The sequence below is a fragment of the Crocodylus siamensis genome, chromosome 5 (genome assembly GCF_052110815.1).
Source record: "Crocodylus siamensis isolate JL-2025a chromosome 5, ASM5211081v1, whole genome shotgun sequence".
NCBI lineage: Eukaryota > Metazoa > Chordata > Crocodylia > Crocodylidae > Crocodylus > Crocodylus siamensis.
Window position 1 is genome coordinate 15,814,330 of NC_143399.1, and position 17,716 is coordinate 15,832,045.

At 45.1% G+C, this 17,716-nt stretch overlaps 2 protein-coding genes across 7 annotated transcripts in view; one reads left to right on the top strand and one right to left on the bottom strand.

The window, feature by feature from the left end:
• ITGB3BP (integrin subunit beta 3 binding protein) overlaps positions 1-12,815 on the bottom strand; it is a 47,426-nt gene extending 34,611 nt beyond the window's left edge. For 2 of the 3 annotated variants that reach the window (XM_090048632.1, XM_090048631.1), the window contains exons 1-3: positions 12,351-12,373; positions 7,835-7,877; positions 2,734-2,872 (exon numbers count right to left, since the gene is read on the bottom strand). In XM_090048632.1, coding sequence (XP_089904758.1) covers positions 2,734-2,872; positions 7,835-7,877; positions 12,351-12,358 — 190 coding nt within the window. In that variant the 5' untranslated portion in view covers positions 12,359-12,373. Of the gene's footprint in view, positions 1-2,733; positions 2,873-7,834; positions 7,878-12,350; positions 12,374-12,742 lie in introns of those variants that run through there. The other variant, XM_090048633.1, reaches the window with a different exon arrangement.
• Positions 12,816-12,838: 23 nt separating this feature from the next.
• EFCAB7 (EF-hand calcium binding domain 7) overlaps positions 12,839-17,716 on the top strand; it is a 44,688-nt gene continuing 39,810 nt past the window's right edge. For 2 of the 4 annotated variants that reach the window (XM_090048626.1, XM_090048629.1), the window contains exon 1: positions 12,840-12,973. The gene's annotated coding sequence lies outside the window, so the exon portion shown is untranslated. Of the gene's footprint in view, positions 12,974-13,052; positions 13,072-13,630; positions 13,719-17,716 lie in introns of those variants that run through there. The other 2 variants (XM_090048627.1, XM_090048628.1) reach the window with 2 other exon arrangements.

A 17,716-nucleotide genomic window follows, 5' to 3' on the forward strand; every position in this document is an offset into this window, starting at 1 on the left:
GCATCTGGCTGATAAGTCTGTTGTGGTGGAAGGGGCAGAGGGAGGGAAAGGGCATGGGGGGCAGGGGCAGATCGAGGTTCCCACGGTGGGGGGGGAGGGAGTGGGGCTGAGGCAGGCGCTGCCCAGCTGAGGCAGGGTGGGGCACAGGACAGCCACAGCTCATCTGGGGAGTGAGGGCAAGGGGAGGGGGTGGCTCCCACTGTTCTATGCACCCCAGGAGGGCGTGTGCCCCCAGATCTACACACACGGCGAGGGCAGGCTACCGCTGTGGGCTGGGACCAGCGCTGGGCTGTTCTCAGCAGGAGCTGGGCTGGGCTGTGCTCAAGGCAGGAGGCAGTGGCAGCACTGGGAGTAGGGGCTACAGTGAATTGTGGGGTGGTTGCAACTCCCCCCAGCCCCTGCTCCCAGCACGGTTCCCACCCACCCCAAGCACAGCCCAGTCCAGCCCCATGCCGGGAAGAGCCTACTACCACCCCAGCTCACAGTGGCAGCTTGCCCTGCCCCACATGCAGATCCAGGGGCACACGCCCCCTCATGCCCTGCCAGGGTGTGCACAGTAGTGGGAGTTTCCCCTCACCCTGCACCTCCCTGAGGAGCCGTGGTTCTGTCCCATGCCCTGCCCGGGCAGCACCTGCCCCAGCCTCAGCCCCACTCCCTCCCTCCCTCACTGCAGGGGCTTCGATTTGCTCCACCATGCCCCTTCCCTCCCCACTTGCCCCTTACCACACAGCAGACTTACTAGCCAGACCTGATTGCTCTCCACACTTCCAGGCTGAACTCCTGGCTGTGTGTATGCTGCGGCTGTGCACTTGCATGCAGCATTTATTGGCCACATCAGACAAAAAAAGCCAACTGCCGATGCTCTCTATTTTCCTCATATCAGTGCCAATCTGATATGGGACTGATGTATCAGTGCACCTCTATTCCCTAGCCTAACATTTCTTTATTGTGCTCTACACAAAGATTCTTTTTTTTTAAAAATTCCCTGTCAATGCCACTTTATCTGTGGTAACAATAGTGTGAGTGCTAGTATAGACAGATATCTGAATATCTGCTTGAATTTCAAATACTGAATCATCTAAGCATGCTTGGTGCAAGTCTACTCATCTTTTAATAGCTATTGATATTTCGATATTGTATTAACATAACTGAAACAGTCTAAATATGCCTTTCTTAATCCCAGATCTAGAAATTGGGTTGATCCTACACACACGAGCAAGATCCATCAGCAAAGCATCCAAGAAGTTTCTCAATATCACTAGACAGACCAGCACACTTTACCCAAACTTCCATTTCAAGTTGTAGCCAATGTTTAGGGCATCAGACCAAGACAGCCTCTGCCCCTACACCAAATTATGCAGGAAGAAAAATTTCTTCATGGCCTGTAAGGAAACCATCAGAAGCCCAGAAGCATGGGATAAATTAATAAAATATGATATAAATAATACAACACATTATGGTGCTACAAGTATTGCAGGCATGTTAAAAGCTTATGGAAGAGAAAGAACAAAGGAAGGACTCTCTTATTTTATCTTACTATCTGCACACACAAATTAAGGACTTTCTTGAGAGCTAAACCACACTAAAGCACATTCTTGAAAAGGTATCACACTTACCTCAAAACAATCCTGGTGTACAGAAATCTAACACGTTCAAGCTTGAATTACCAGCTCCAACACCAACCCTGTTCTACTAGCCCTTCCATGATCTTATTACCTACATCTTGAAATTATTTAGGTCCCTTGTCCTCACTGCCTTGCTTGTAAGGCCATTCCAAAATTTCACCACTTTGCTCTAATTTCCACTCTACATTTATAACCATTTGATCTTATACCAGTATCATCTTTTAATATAAATAGTTCCTCTTCCTCCCAGGTATTAACCATCTCAAAAATATTTTAAAAGAATAATCACATCTCCCTTTTACTAAACTAAATAAGTCCAAATCTTTTAATCACTTCTCATAAGACAGGCTCTCCATTCTTTTAATTTTCCTAGAAGCCTTTCTCTGCACCTGTTCCAATTTAAATTAACCTATTTTGAATTTAGGTGACCAGAACTGTATACACTATTTTAAACCAGGTCTTATTAATACCCAATACAACGGTACTAATACTTTCCTGTCTCCACTAGCACCTGTCTTGGCTAGATTAAGCTTTTTTATGGCCATGTTTAATTGTAGGATGGTCCTGAACTACCTACCAATTGTTAGACCCTCCCTTCAGTGTTTCCAATCCATAAATCCCTCAGGACTTTCCTTCATAACAGTCTGCAGTAGTATACTGCCACTCCAAAATATTTGCTCCCTTGAATTCAAGGCTAATGTGACTGATGGTAGTACATACCACCTCTGTAAATGAAAGCTGAAGTTGGAGGAAAAGTATGGGTAACAATCACTGCCAATGCTATGTTTAGCCTGAGCAGAGTTAGAAAATATATATATATCCTACTACTGTTAGTGCTGAATTTGGTCCAGTACAAAACAAAAATTTACAGTTTCAGTATTAAAATAAAAGTAAAGCCTACTACAGGAGGGATAACAATTAACCCAAAATTTACATTTATGTAATCAGAAAGCAAAAAGATATTGGGTTTCACAATAAAGGCCGAAAATCCTTATAAGAAAATAGAAATCAGACATACTGCATAAGACATAAGTTACTAAATCAAGAACTTGATTTAGCCAATAACCAGAAACATACTTCAGTAAGTAAGAGAGAATGTTCAACTAACCATTTGATAGACCATTTCTGAGCTTTTGTACATTATGACTCGTGGGAGATGAAAATGGACCAATTTGGCATGTTCCTGTCAGTGGTGAATACAAGTTTAGGTTTTTCTTTCCCGTCTTCAAAGGTGTTACTCTGTGTACCTAAACAGATGAGAACAAAGCAGCTGAATAAATGTTGGCACATGGGAAAAGACTATTTCAACCTATGACAATTCCAATGCCTCCTACTTATTTTATCCTCAATAGTTCACATTCTACCCTCCACCCTTCCTGTAAGGTGGACTACACAGTGCTCCAGGAACCAGCCAATGCAGTTCCTGAAAACAAGCTAGTTTATTAAACTTAATCAAGTCATATAAACCACATTTTCAGAATTTTTCCTAATTTGAGAGCCCTGTTTATGAGTTACCCAAATGTGTATATAAAATTATTTGTACGTGAATATTAAGGTGTTACATATTTAACTGTTCGGTCTTCATACACAAACCAAACATGTGGGGTACTTATAGCAGGTTCCAAATTTAGACTCTTATGAACATTCAGCCTTAAAAATTAATTTTATTTTTTCACAGTAGGGCTGTCCAGCTTCAGAGTGACCAGGGGCCATATGCTACATGAGCCACAGGCACTGGGCCACACATTGCACAAGCTGCATACCACGGAACCACCAGCCACACACAGTTCCCTTGCCATGTAAGCAATTTTTGTTTTTGGCTTAAGGCTGAATTAGTTCCTAATTCCAAATCAGCTGAGCTGAGCAAAATTGTTCAAGTCTGTGTGACTCTACCACCAGGCAAGTCTCCTCCCCCCCAGACCTATCCGTCTGGGACTTTGGATTAGGGTGGCCATGTGTCCTGGTTTGGCTGGGACACTCTGAGATTCTGTAGCCCAGCCCCAGACAGTCGCTCAAAAGTCCCAAGCTGGAGTCTGGTGGGGAGGTGGAGCAGCATGGTGTGCGAGGCAGACAGCTAGGAAGGCACCGCTGCTTCTAGATGGGAGCAAGGTGAGTTGACTGGAGCAGGCACCATGACACCCACATGTAGCACATCCTTGCTCCTGCACAGGAACAGTGGTGCCTGCCCAGACATCTGTCTGGTGCACCATGCCACTCCCACCTACCTGCTCCAGCCTGGGATTTATGACCAACCAGCCTGGACCAGACTCCAGAATCCTGAAGTGTCTGGGCCAAAGCAGGATACATGGCCCCCCTACTTCAGTTACTTCCCAAATCTATGGCAGGCATCCTTCATTCAAGCCCTGAGCCAAAGGTATTTGAGTTTTATTTCCAGGGCAAAATCAGTTCCAAATTTCGACTGAGCAGAGCTCAGTTGCTCAAGTCTGAGTGGCGCTACCACCACCAAGTATCCTACCTTCCAGATTCATTAGTCTGGAGCTTCAGATACTCCCAAATCCATGGCAGGCATCCTACGTGAAAGCCTCCCTGTGACCTTCCCCACCACTGCTCCATGAATGTCCCAGTGCTGCAATTCAGGTGAACCCCTCCACTCCCGTCACTGTCATGCAAACAGGGTGAGCTCTCCAGCTGCTGCCACAGTGCAGGCACTGTCCCAAGTCCATCCCCTCCCACCCATGCTGCTTGCCTGGGGGAGCAGTGCAAGCCCTCCTGCTGCTACACAAGTAAGCCCCATCCCCTACCTGTGCAGGCAGCAAACTTATTGGGCCTCCTCCTGCCATGCTGCCCTGCTCCAATGACTCTGGCTGCTGCAGGAGCACAAGAATGGCAGCCTGGCAGGAGTCCACAAGCCACACTTTAACCCAGGGACAGGCAAAATACGGCCTGCGGGCTGGATCTGGTCTGCCAGGCCATTCTATCCAGCCTACAGAGCCCCTAAAAAATTTAGTAAATTAATATTTATTTGCCGTGGCTCCCTGTCAAAGCTGGCTGGAGCTAGGGGCAGTAGGACCCAGAGGGAGACCTCTGCAGGCTTGCAGGCTTGAGCAGCCCAGCCCCGCCCACCCCCAGCCAGTTCCCTGCTTTCCTGCCCCTCAGCCCTGCTCCAGCACCACGTGGCTGTGGCTCCTGGCTGCATCCCTGGACCGCGGAGCATGGGACCACACTGGTAGGGGCGTGTATGTGTGTGCGCACGCATCTCGGCAGGCACAGGGGCAGAGAGAGAGAGAGAGAGAGAGAGTGAGTGTGTGTGTGTGTGCGTGCGTGCGCGCGCGTGCGTGCAGGCACAGGTGCAGAGTGTATGTGGTCATAGGATAAATCCCACACACACACCCCTCCATACACATGCACTTACATCTCCCCTCGCACTGCCATACACAGACCCCAGCCACTCTGCCCCCATACCCACCCACACCCCACATACATATACCCACTCCCCACAATATATAAGAATAAGACTTAATTTTAAGCTGTTGTGCAGTCACCTCTGTGTATACTACACAAACACATGTAAATCAGGACAAAAATATTTTTGAAATCAAATTAATGAATGTTGTACATGCTTGCTTTTTAGAATATAATTTGGTATTTTTCTGGTTCTGAGACGGCAAAACCTCTTGCTGACCCCTCTGGGGCCAAGGGGAGGGACTTCTGGTGACAAAGGTCAGGGGTTAGGAGGTACAATTCTGGTCACAAGATGGGGGTGGGACACCTGTCAAGGGGCGGTGCTACCCATGCAGCCCTTGAAAACTTGCCAAAACAGGGTGAAATCCTGGTGCCATAGAAGTCAATGGATGTCTTTCTCTCGAGTGTTATAGGAGTCTGATGGTTTCTCCATGTGCAAATTGTTGTGATGTCATTCTAATATAATAAAGGTCTTAGTCTGCCTGCCTGTCCATAACGCTTTTGGAGCACCCTGATTGGCTACTGAAACAACCAATCAGAGTGCTCCAAGAGCATTACGGACAAGAGGCTGTGGTGCAGCAGAGCACCACCATGACAGACGCGACAAAAAGATTGGAGCGGGAGGCAAGGCCAGTGCTGGCTTCACCCTGCTCCCCCACCCCCTCTGCTCCTTGGAGGCAGTGGCAGCGCAGGGTGCTGGTGGATGGGGATGGAGGGGACAGCGAGGCAAGTTCCCCCGCCCCCCACGGGAGGTAGCAATGTGGAGGTGTGGGGGGGTTAAGGTTAACAAGCTTCTCCCCTCCCTCCCTCCATTCCTGCCCTCCCCTCCCCCGCTGTCATTTTTGATGGGCAATTCGCTAATACTAATATAACAAGCCCTGTAACCTTAAATCCAGAAGCAAAGATGAGGGGATATTGGCAAAAACTGAGGATGTAATGCAGAGGAGGGTGATTCTGAGTAATATGGAAATGGCAGCAGTAGTATCAAGAGACAGGATACAACTGACACAGAAAAGTCACTGTACCTTCATATTATCTTAGGCTTGTGGTCTCTTTTACCTTTCATAGTTTCATAGTTTGTAGGGTCGGAAGGGACCTGAGCAGATCATCTAGTCCGACCAACCCCCTGCCATGGCAGGAAAGAGTACTGGGGTCAAATGACCCCAGCAAGATGTTCATCTAACCTCCTCTTAAACACCCCCAGGGTAGGAGCCTGCACCACTTCTCTGGAAGCTGGTTCCAGACCCTAGCCACCCTGACTGTGAAGTAGCGCCTCCTGATATCTAACCTAAATCTACCCTCTGCCAGCTTGTGACCGTTATTCCTGGTCACTCCTGGCAGTGCTCGGGGAAACAGTGACTTCCCCAATGCCTGCTGATCCCCCCCTGACTAGTTTATAATGAAATTGTACTTTCATTATTTATATTCAACTTAAAGTCTTTGAGATACATGTAGAAGAGGCATTACATGATTATTTATTACAACTGAGATACCTACATTACAACTGAAATCCCTAAATACAAAATGATTTCAATTAAAATTTTGACCCATAATACTTCTGAAAAGCTGATATAAACAAAGTACTGTGTTGCAATTATTTTGCTGTAAACAGTTTGGGTGAAAATGCACTTCCTTTCTGTTCAAATACTTTTTTTTCTTTTTTAAGATAGGAACCAAGAGAGATGGATTTAGGCAGAAAAGGACTGCCTTTAATTTCAGGCTGAACCACTCATCTACAAAAATGTGACTCTGACCAAAGAAACAGATGCAAAATTACAGTCACAGCTGCATTCTGAGCAGAACAAGTTGGGTAATGGTACACTAAACTGCTAATTAAATTGCTAATGATATTTTTAGTGCCACTGCGGTATTTTGCCACCTCTGTTTAAATAAAAAAGTATCCAGCAAATTTTTAAAATTGCAAGTTTCTATTTCACTAAATACCATTGAGACTTCTAAATATGTGTTGCATATAAACCAATCTCTCCAAAATGACACAGCTATGTGGAGATTTACTGGAGGCTCATTTACTGACCAGCTATTTGTCTTAATATACTTCTCGACAAATTTTCTTTTCCTCTGATGCTACCATCCTCATGAACTCTTCTACGTTAGTGCTTGTAGCAACACCCACTGTTGGTAGGGGCAGATAATAAACTGACATATGTCATGACATGCTGGCACTGGGAATATACTATGGCCACATTTACAAAAAATAATAGCAACAGTACAATTTTATTTTTATTGTGATAACTGTGGTGAAATTTATTGCAGTGTTAGTATTTTATCGTTTCATTATGCCCGATTAGCTGAGGGAGGTAATTATATCCTTGACATAAAAATGCCTTTAATGTTTTCATTTCAATTTTGCAGTTTATAATATGCAGATTATAGCATTATCATAATTCCATATTGTTACATGTACAGTTAGATGGCAGAACATTTGCTTCCACTATTATGGAGCTAATTTCTAATAAATGATTTCACCAAGGCTCCTAACTCATTCAGGTCTTGGTTACGAAGTGAAGGTGACCAAAAATATGCATATTTATCTGTTACACTCAATTGCTTCATGTAGATAAATACTTCACTTAAAGTCAGGCAATGTATATGAAAAACAACAATTTCACTCCAAAGATTTTTAGCAATCAGTTCTTGTTGTAATGAGCGTTTTTGTAGACTGTTATCCAATCTACTATAAAATAACAAGCCTAATGAAATAGTGTGTTTATGTAGATTGCAGATAACTTTATTAAATAGTTCCAAATGCAAAATTGAATACTTACATTTTCTTCTGTATAGCTCTCTAACTTCAGTGCTCTCTTAGCTCTGAAAGACAAAGATAGAGAAGTATTACAATTCTTCACATAAAACATTCTTATCAATAAGATTCATAATCTGTGATTTTAAAAGAATTATTTCCCCCTACTTTTCAATGCATTGTTTTGTACACTATAATAGGGAGACCATTCTGAGCAAGGCATATTTATTAATTGATTCCAATGTTGTACGACAAAAATGTTGTTTTTTTGGGAAGCTGAAATGTTAAGTTGTTGGTATAAAAAGAAAATCCACCTCTCCATTTTATAGCACAAGAATTTTATAAATCAGTTAAGACACTGAACACATTATGCAGGACTCTATATTAAAAACAGAATACCTGTCTCTTTTCACACGAACAACCAAAAATTAAAAAAAAAAAATCAAACGCAAGTACAGTTATTTACATACCTTCTGGGCAGAAGCTGAAATTATTTTGCCATTAGTAGAAACCATGTATTAGGCATTTAAACACAGGTACAGCCAAGGTGAAAAAAGTAGTTCTTCCCATCATTTTAGCTCTTAACATGATTCAATGCTACCAGACTATGACTTAACTGGGGAACAGATGCTCTATGTCTTTACAAGTCCCCAAACCATAAGAAACTATTTTCTAGTCTTCTTCACAATACTGATTCAGGAACATGCCAAGCTCTCCCTGAAAAATCTGCTCTGCTGAACTGGATGCCCAGCTGTTAATGGCAATGCTAGAAGAGGAAAGCTGAATATTTATAATACTTTATATCGTACAGCTGTCTTCTAAAGAGCAGTCATCAAAATTTTATTGAATGCAGACTAAATACTCAAAGGAAAGAAAGGTCAACATAAATTAAGACTATTTTTCCCAGAGACAACTGCAACTTTTTAAGCACATTCTTAAATCTTAAACAATAGTTTAAAGCATTATATAAAACAACAAGAAAAATTATGGAACCCTTTATGAAATCACTCTCTAAGAAACTTACACATTTATTTTAAATTAAACAAGCTTTGGAAAATGTATTTTACTTCACAAGGTAGGCAAGCCCACAGATTCCACTTTGGAAAGCAACATTTTGATTTAACAGGAATTAGGATAACATCATTCAAAGCAAAGGGGTTTTTTTAGGCTGTGCCATTATTTCCACATTGCAGATGTGCCAGCATAAGAAGAAATGAACTAAAAAAAATGCTTCTTTGAAGTATCATTCATATATTATAGTTGCGTGAGGTAGCACCAATTTAAAAGTATTTGTATTTCAAAAAAGCGTAACAGAAATATTCTAGCTTTCAAAAGCCAAATAAACACGTACAATTTAATTTTCTGTATTAAAAAGCAACTGAAATTTTTGCCAAGGGAAAGTCAAAGCTGTAAGTTTGAATGAATTCTTTACAATGGGTATTTTTTTAATATGGTGACCTATATTGCTTAAGGAATGCAGACTCCATTATAGCTTCCATCCCAGTGGCAGTAGAGAAACATAATATACATTAATACATCCACCCTGTAAGGGTGCTCTAGTCTAGAGGTCAATGCATTTGCATGTTATACTAAGGCATGTTATAATGGAAGTTTTTATGATGGACTTCAAAAGAAGCTGGAAGCCTAAGCAGAGCAGAATCTGGACTTGAGATAGCTTTACAATGAGGATAAATGAAACACAGCATGAAAATCCTGCTAAAGGATTTGGGAAATTTCTCAGGAAAAAAGTTGGAGGGGTCAGCAACACTTTATTTAAAGTCTTCCCAGTATTTTGTATAGCAATAAAGTTTGTCATCCCAGATTTGCCTCTGCATAGCTCAAGGAGTTTCCAGAGGCTTCACAGACCAACAGACACAGAGGCAGGTTTTTCAGGTTAATTCCTCTACTGAGGAAGGGGCTGCATGATGCCCTTTTTAGCCTTATACAGTTGCCTGAGACCTGCCCTTCCTAGAAAAAGTGAGAGAGTCTATTCAAACCCAATTACATGTTTTGGTTCATGAGTGTGTATTCTCTTTGATATCCTGGCACTGGCTGGTAAATCAGTGGTCAACTATAGTTCAGTCAGGACCGCTTAGGACTTGCAGTCTCATAATCCAAATCTACCTCCTAAAAGTTCATTCAAGGAAATCTGTAAGGAGCCCTACTCAGCCAAAAACATCTCCTATAAACACTTACGGGAAGAGGAGTAAAATCTCCAAACACAATGTTTAGAGTGTGGAAGTGAGAACAACGTACACAGCCCGTTTTAGGGTAGACTCATTAACCAGAATTGAAAAAAAAAAAATCTATTTGCCAGTAGCTAAAAGGTTTGCTTTGACTAACAAACATTGAAGCCTAAATCATCAAATGGTGAACAATTTAAACTTTCAGTAAAAGCAAAATCTAATAGTAATAAAGGTAACTACAAATTGGGTGCATTTACACATGCAATTAGCACGTAATGATAAACTCCAGCGCAGTTCACACCGGAGTTTATTGCCTCCAGCCACAGTGTTTACATGTACACCCAAGATCACAGCACACTGAGCTGGGTTGGAGCAGCCCTGGCTGGCAGAGGACCTGGAGGGTCAGCCTGCCAGCCCACTGTGCTTCACCGTAGCTCAACGTGCAGTGGAGGGGCCAGCTAGGGCACAAGGGTGCTACAGTATGGAGCTAACTGGCAGGCAGCCCCCCACCACTGTAGTACCCTCATGCTCCAGCCAGCCCCAGTTACTGCCTACACGTACATTTTGGTGCATGCAATTACTCTGAAGTGGGATAGTACTTGTCCCGGACAATACTATCCTAAAGTGGAGTTAATTTACTGCGCCCTAACACAGGCACACCTGTAGACAGTGACACTTTACTGCAAAGCTAATAATCAGTCGGCTCCACAGTAAAGCGCACGTGTAGATGCACCCAGTGTGAAGTGCCTGTAACAGGACACAGCCTGACCTGTCCAAGACTGCAGGTCAACTTGTGCTACTTGCTCAGGAGAATGAAATGCACAGAACTCTACTCATTTCCTTCATGACTATTCACAAGTCGGGTACAGCAGTGAAACTAAAGAATCCTCTCACTTTCACACTCTTTGGCTTGGGAAGTTGTTAGATGCAGGTGGGAGCTATTCAAACAGCAGGCCATTTTCCAAAAAGCTGCTTTCTATGGTAGAGTACAATAGTAGAGACCCACACTCAATTCAGCAGCCAGGAAGAGCCCCAAAAGGCTGTCCACAAAAGGTTGAAGTACTTCAACCAGGTATGACAGATCAGCAGCAGCCAGCATTAGCTTCTCAAAGCAGCCGCTGTCATTTCCACTAGCACAAAGTCACACACTATCAACCACTTTTCATCCAAATATAAATTAAGAGCATGCCTGGGAGGCAGGTAACTGCTACCTCTATTTTACAGATGGGAAAATTGGGGTTCAGAGGAGCTAACAGGTTATTATTATTTTATTTGTACTCAAGGCCCAAGAGCCCTATCAGGTACCAGCACAGAACCTGCTCTGAAGAGTTTACACACAGGTACTGAGCTGTCCTCACATGAAAGCCTAGTGAGAGCAGGGACTGCATCCAGACTTCCATGCTCTGGTTTCTCCAAACCTCAGAAGCAGGAAGGCACTGAGAGCTCAGGGAAACATTTTTTGCTTGTCAACCTGTACGTGTCACAGTATTGCCAATTCTCATGATTGTGATTCTTAAAGTCTACGCTTCAGGAATGTGAACACCTTAGCTCCTTCTTTCTTTTATATATGTTCATATACCGTATATGTATAAAAGAGCTAAGGTGTCCACATTCCCAAAGTGTAAACTTTAAAAACAACTCCCCAGATCATGAGAATTGGCAATACTGGTGTCACAGACCCCCAAACAAAACCTCAGAGCTCTTCCCTGGGATTTCAGGCTAAAAACAACCCACCAGTTTATCCCGGGACAAAAATATTGATGCTAGAGCTGTGCAAGGCCCTTGCTCTAGGATGGTTATCATAGAGGACAATCCTATTGTCCTCTATCCTCTATTGATATGAAACCTGCCGCCTTTGGGCAGTGGCAACGTGTAGGGGGTGCACATGCACCCCGACAGGCCATGCTCCCCACTTAGGCAACAGGCAGGCGGGAGTACCAGGGCCCCCCCTTTGAGCACCGGATGAAGCACCGTGGCCACTTCCTAGACAGCATGATCAGCTGCAGTCAGTGAGACTGGCTGTGCTCCCTGGTCAGCGAGACTGGCCATGGGGGACACTCCCCAGTTGCTGACTGATTACTGGGGTGGGGGGGCATATACCCCCCATCCCCCTTACTAAGGTGGCACCAGTCAGTTGCCCATGCCTCAGGGTTTTGTATCAACAGAGGACAGAGAAGCTGAAAACCAAACTGTCCTCTACAAGGGCAACCCCACCTTGCCCACGAGGCTTAACCAGGTTGCTTATTCCTGGCTTATTCTTTACGCCCAGCTCCTTTTTCAAAGGTAATCTAGACCCTTTACAAACTTGCTGTGAATGAATTAGACATCCTCAAGAAGAAGAATGTATTTCATTACCTCAGCATATGTCCTAATTAATAGGTATAAATCACATCCCACATCAAGTGCAGAGCCCTAAACAAAGGCCAGATTAAGATGGGACCAGAGGGCCCAAGAGAAGGCCAGATTAGGATGGGATTTTGGGGCCTAAACGAAGGCCAGATTAGGACGGCAATTAGGGGGCCTAAATGAAGGCCAGATTAGGATGGGATTGGGGCCTAAAAAAAAGACAGGTTAGGATTATGGGGCAACATACTTCTTCCCCCCCCCCCCGAGCTGCGAGGTGGGGACAGGCGGGATTTGACACCCCCAGTGAACCCCCGGGCGAGGCCAAGTGCCGGCCCAAATCGGCCCAACCCCCTTCACCCCCGGGACGGCGGCACCTCAGCCCCCGCCCGCCCTGTACGTACGGCATGGCCGCCGGTGCACCGCCCAAACCCCGCCGGCCGGAAACGCGTCCCGCGGCCGCCGCGCCCGGGCACGAGGGAAGGGGCGGGGGGACGAGAGACAGAGACGCCTCCTCCGCTCAGCCCTATCCGCCCCGCCCCCCGGCTGGGCCGGACACGAGCGCTGCTTCCCTCGGCTCCGTCGTGGCGGTTGGATGTTTCTCTTCCTCCTCTGCCGCGGCGGCGGGAGCCCAGGTCCGAGCTGCGCGGGGCGGCATCGCGGTGACCGCCGTTGGCGGGAGCGGCCTAGACGTGTCGGGCAGGCGGCCCGTGTGTTACCGATAGGGTGCTCGGTCTGTGATAAGCGGTGATTTCTCGTTCCCTCCCTGGTGTAACTCCACAAGGTGCCAATGACGGAGGCCTGGGGAGTAGGAGCCCAAGGGGTCCCGCAGGGGACCCTACGTGCCTGCCTACCTACCCACGCCGCGGCCTTGTGGCTGATTTATTTATTATCCCCGAGCAGATATGCAGAAGTCAGCACCGGGTACAACCGTGTTTGAGGCCCTTAGACCGACAGGACCAGACAACTTAGTGCCCGTCTAAAAACCTTCATCACTTTTGCTAAAGGAGGAAGCCGTTGGTCATGTTTACTGGCCATTTACGAGCACGAGGTGTTGAATCGTTTCAGTTATTAGGATGAGAAACCAATTCCCCGATTTGCCAGGGCTCCGCTCTGTGCAGCGCTGTTGCCGTTTGTGGTCCCAAATTTCTCACAAAGCTGATGCTCGGGCTGGCTTGTAAACTCATGAGCCGCACCTTGGGCTCGCGGGAGTACAGTGAAGCGCATGCTGGTTTTTTGGGCAGACGAGGCTCTTTGGGTGAATCTGATCTCTTCTATTTTTGTTTTTTAAGTGTTTGAAGGGTTGAGTGTCACAAGGAGAAAGTGGAACTGCTATCAGTGGGAAGCTGGATCGGCGTTTTAGCACCGGAGAAAATTAGGGTATTGATTTAAAAGCAGTTGTGCTATTCTTAAATAGTGGTTGCCCAAAAACGTATGTTTTCTCATTAGAGTTTCTCTGTTGATACAGTGTGAACTGATTAATCGCCTACCAAATTCCAGCTGCTCGATTTTGAGACTTGAGATTTTGAAGGATAAAGCAGAAATAAAAACTGCACAGTGACTTTACAGTATAATCTTACAACATGCTGTTGTTTGTTTTAAAAATTATTCTAATACAGCAAGTTTCTAGCAGCCAGAAGCTTGGAGAAAGCTATCCGTACTTTAGAATACACTAACGTTTTATATCTACATTTAATTGCAGTATTTTTGTTATCATTGTTCTCATGCTTTTTTCTTTACCAACCCAACTCAGCATTTTCTACACGTGTGTGTGACATCTTGTCTTAAACGAGTTCACTTTTTTCACTCTGACATTGCTTTATTGTTTCTTTGTAGACCAGTAATCAGAATTGGGTGGTGGGTATCTTTCCTCACTGAGCTTCTTAAAATGTTGCTTTTAGGCCTGTGCAGTGTCACTGGGGTTAGTAAGAGCCAATGACTATAAGGGTCTCCCTTGGTATGAATCTTGGACCTTAGTCTGTGATTGAATTCTGATGAGCTCTAAACACACCAGCCTTAATTCTGGGTTTTTTCCTTCTGGGACATTAGCATCTGGGTAGTTATCTTTTTTAGAATAGCTGAGCTATTAGCTCACAGTGGGTCTGTATATTAGTTGATTACAGGGGAAAAGCTGTCCATTTCTTTGTGTTTTAAGGAGTCATTTAAAGCTTGGTGAGAGAGAATGTTTCACATATTGCCACTAGCAAGTTTTAAAACATCAGAGGCTACAAGTTGCTCCCATTTTTTTTTTTACTGCTGTAAGGTGAGTTGAATTGGCAGTAGTAACACTGTAAAATTGAGGAAAAAACATAGTTCAGACAAGCCCAGGAGGAGTGACGCTCAACCATCACAAGCCTGCTTAGCTCCAGGATGATTCACATGAACTCCAGGACCAAAGTATTGCAGAACTGGAAATTGTGTAGTATAACAGCTTTATTGAGACCCTGTGTCCATTATCCAGGCTGTGAATGATACTTCCTGAATATGAAGCGGTTTTAGCATGGCACTGTGCCCAAGATGATTACTGTATTTTCTCAAATATATCAGGCCCCAAAGTATACACCTAGTTTTTGAAAGGCAGAATAAAGAAATTATTTTTCCAGAGTTATGGCTTCATAGAGTAGGGACAGAGCCCTTCAGCTGACACAACCTCTTTTTTTACTGCATAACTTAAGTTGACTGCCTAGCTGCTGCTGAAAACTGGTCTCCATGGATGGATCTGTGATTTTGAAAGGAGATAAAGAGACTGTGCAATAGACCAGGAGCTTGCAGCAAAATTGCCTTAAAAAAGGTTAGCATGATTAGCAGAACATCAAGACTATTAAAAGGAGAGAGGGTTGTTGGTTGTAGCTGTGTTGATCCTAGGCCTTAGGCAGTCAAGGTTCTTTGGGCAGATGTGATATCTTTTATTAGACCAACTAAATAGTTGGGAGAAAGTTATTTGCAAGTTTGGGGGCACAAACCCTTCAGGCATTGGGAGACTGCTGCTGTTGTGTTCTCCAAGGTAGAAATGAAGTTGAAGTATAACAAGAAGTCTGCGAAAATGAAAATGAGTGGAAGTTTGTAAGACAAAGGGTAGAGATGGGGGTGGGGAGGGAAGGGATGGAAATGTGTGAAGGAATGTTAGTGGTCGGCTTGAGGCAGGTTACCTGGTGAATCAGATGTCAGGCAGGTTGTAATGTGTCATAAATCTAATGTCTATATTAAGTCCATGATTTTTTGTATCCGGTAGATTTATGAAGTGAAGTTCATAGGCTCATCTATGAAAGGTGTTTTGTAAGTTGCCTTTGAGGGTTAGAACTGAGCGATCAGAGAGGGAATCATTGTCTTGTGAGAAGTGGGCACCCACAGATAATTGGATATTTTTGTCTTTGATGGATTTTTGGTGTGCGTTCATTCTGGTGCGCAGTTGTTGTTTTGTTTCTCCTTCATATTTTCCATCAGGGCATTTGGTACACTGGATAAGATGCATTACATTTCTGGAGGTGCATGTGTAAGATCCAGGAATGGTGAGGGCTCTGTTGTGGGGTGTAGTGATTGTGAGACTGGTGGAGCTGTGTTGGCAGATTTTACATCTCTTATGCTGGCATGGTCTGGGTCCATTTGGTGTGGTTTGGGTCATAGGGAGTTTGCTTCTTGTGATGAGGTTAGTGAGGTTTGGTTCTTTTTTAAAGGCTAGGATGGGTGGTTCTGGAAACATCTCTTTAAGAATTGAGTCTTCTTCTAGTAGAGATGATCATTAACACCAGTAGAGTAAAGAACAATGAGCCAGTAAGGCTATCGACTCCCACAGCTGCTGCAATCTGGAGCAGGAATCTAATCAGAGCGCTCCCAACAGAGTCAGAACATCAGCTTCCCCACTTAATACCTGCACCCCTATTTTGGGGAGCTGATTCTGGGGGGAAAGGTGCATGTTTGTATGCAGAGGCAGAGTAAGGTGTACTGGGGGCCTCGGCAAGCACAAATTTGGTTTGTGCAAGTTAGTAAAATCTCCCTGCTCCCCACCCTACCTAAGGCTGATTACATGCACAGGCACATGCACTCTACTCTTCTTTCTCTGCAAGTGATCACATACACATACACACACCCTCCCTTCCCCTCCCCTCTGCCCCACTCAATCACATGGAGGCAACCCTTCCCCCAGCTGCGAGCTGCCTTTGGTTCAGTCTCACTCCTTATCCAGCCTGTTACACTGACCTGCAGGGACTTGCTGCAGGCTGGGCCAGGAGTGCCATGCCGTGTCTCTGCGGGTGGGCACTGGGAAGGGTTGCTGCGGGAGGCTAAGATGAATTTGGGGGGGCTATGATCTCCAAGGCCCTCCCAGCGCTGCTGCCCACAAAGGTGCCATGTGGTGCTCCTGGGCTGGCCCAGCTGCCCCCCTCCCCTCCTGCCAGGTAGGGCATGGCTCTCCCAGCCTGGCTCGGCCCCGTTCCCTCCAGACGCGGAGCCACCCAGCCCACTCCCGGTTTCCCAGGCACAGCAAGGCTCTCCTAGGCTGATCCCAGCACTGCCCCCTGCTCCCACATTTCCAGCTCCCAGGGAAACAAATGTGAAAACTGCAGTTTTAAACTTGGCTCCAAAAATGGGCATCGACTTTAAAACTGCAGCTTTCGCATCCCTGCTGATGAGGATCCTGGGGCCAGGGCCCCAAATTGTTAGGGGCCTCTGGGCTCGTGTCATGCTGGCCTGTGCATTAATCTGCCTATGGTTATATGCAAGAAAATATTGTAGCTCTGCGCCTCAGGATGGCTGACGGGGTAAAGCAGTGCAGCTTCTCAGAACAACACCTGGCATCACGGGAATGTTTATAATAGGGGGAGACTGTTGCAGCAAGGGAAGTTTAGGTTAGATATTAGGAAAAACTTTCTCACCAGGAGGGTAGTAAAACACTGGGACAGGTTACCAAAAGAGGTTGTGGAATCTCTGTCCTTGGAGGTTTTTTAAGACCCCACTAGGCAGAGCCTTGGCTGAGATGATCTAGTTAGGGATGGTCCTGCCTTGAGCCGGGGGTTGGACTGGATGTGACCTCCTGAGGTCCCTTCCAACCCTCATTTTCTATGATGCTATGACTGGTTGATTCCTTCCTGGAACCCACCCACTGCAAAGCCACCACCCTAGGGCAATGGTTCTTGATATTTTCAGACTCAAGGCACCCTGGAAAATACCAGCTCTCTGTTTTTATTTGTTTCTTCACTACCAAAAAATAATAAAGCAATTCTTGTTTCAACGTTCATTGAAAGACCACAACTAATCAGAATGTTTTTGACACTATTGATTTCTATTTGAAATTTCTGGGTTTATATCGTGACTCATATGTAGGCCTTTGCACACCTAATATTGTGTGTCCCCCTGTGCCACCCTTAAAAGAATTTAATGGC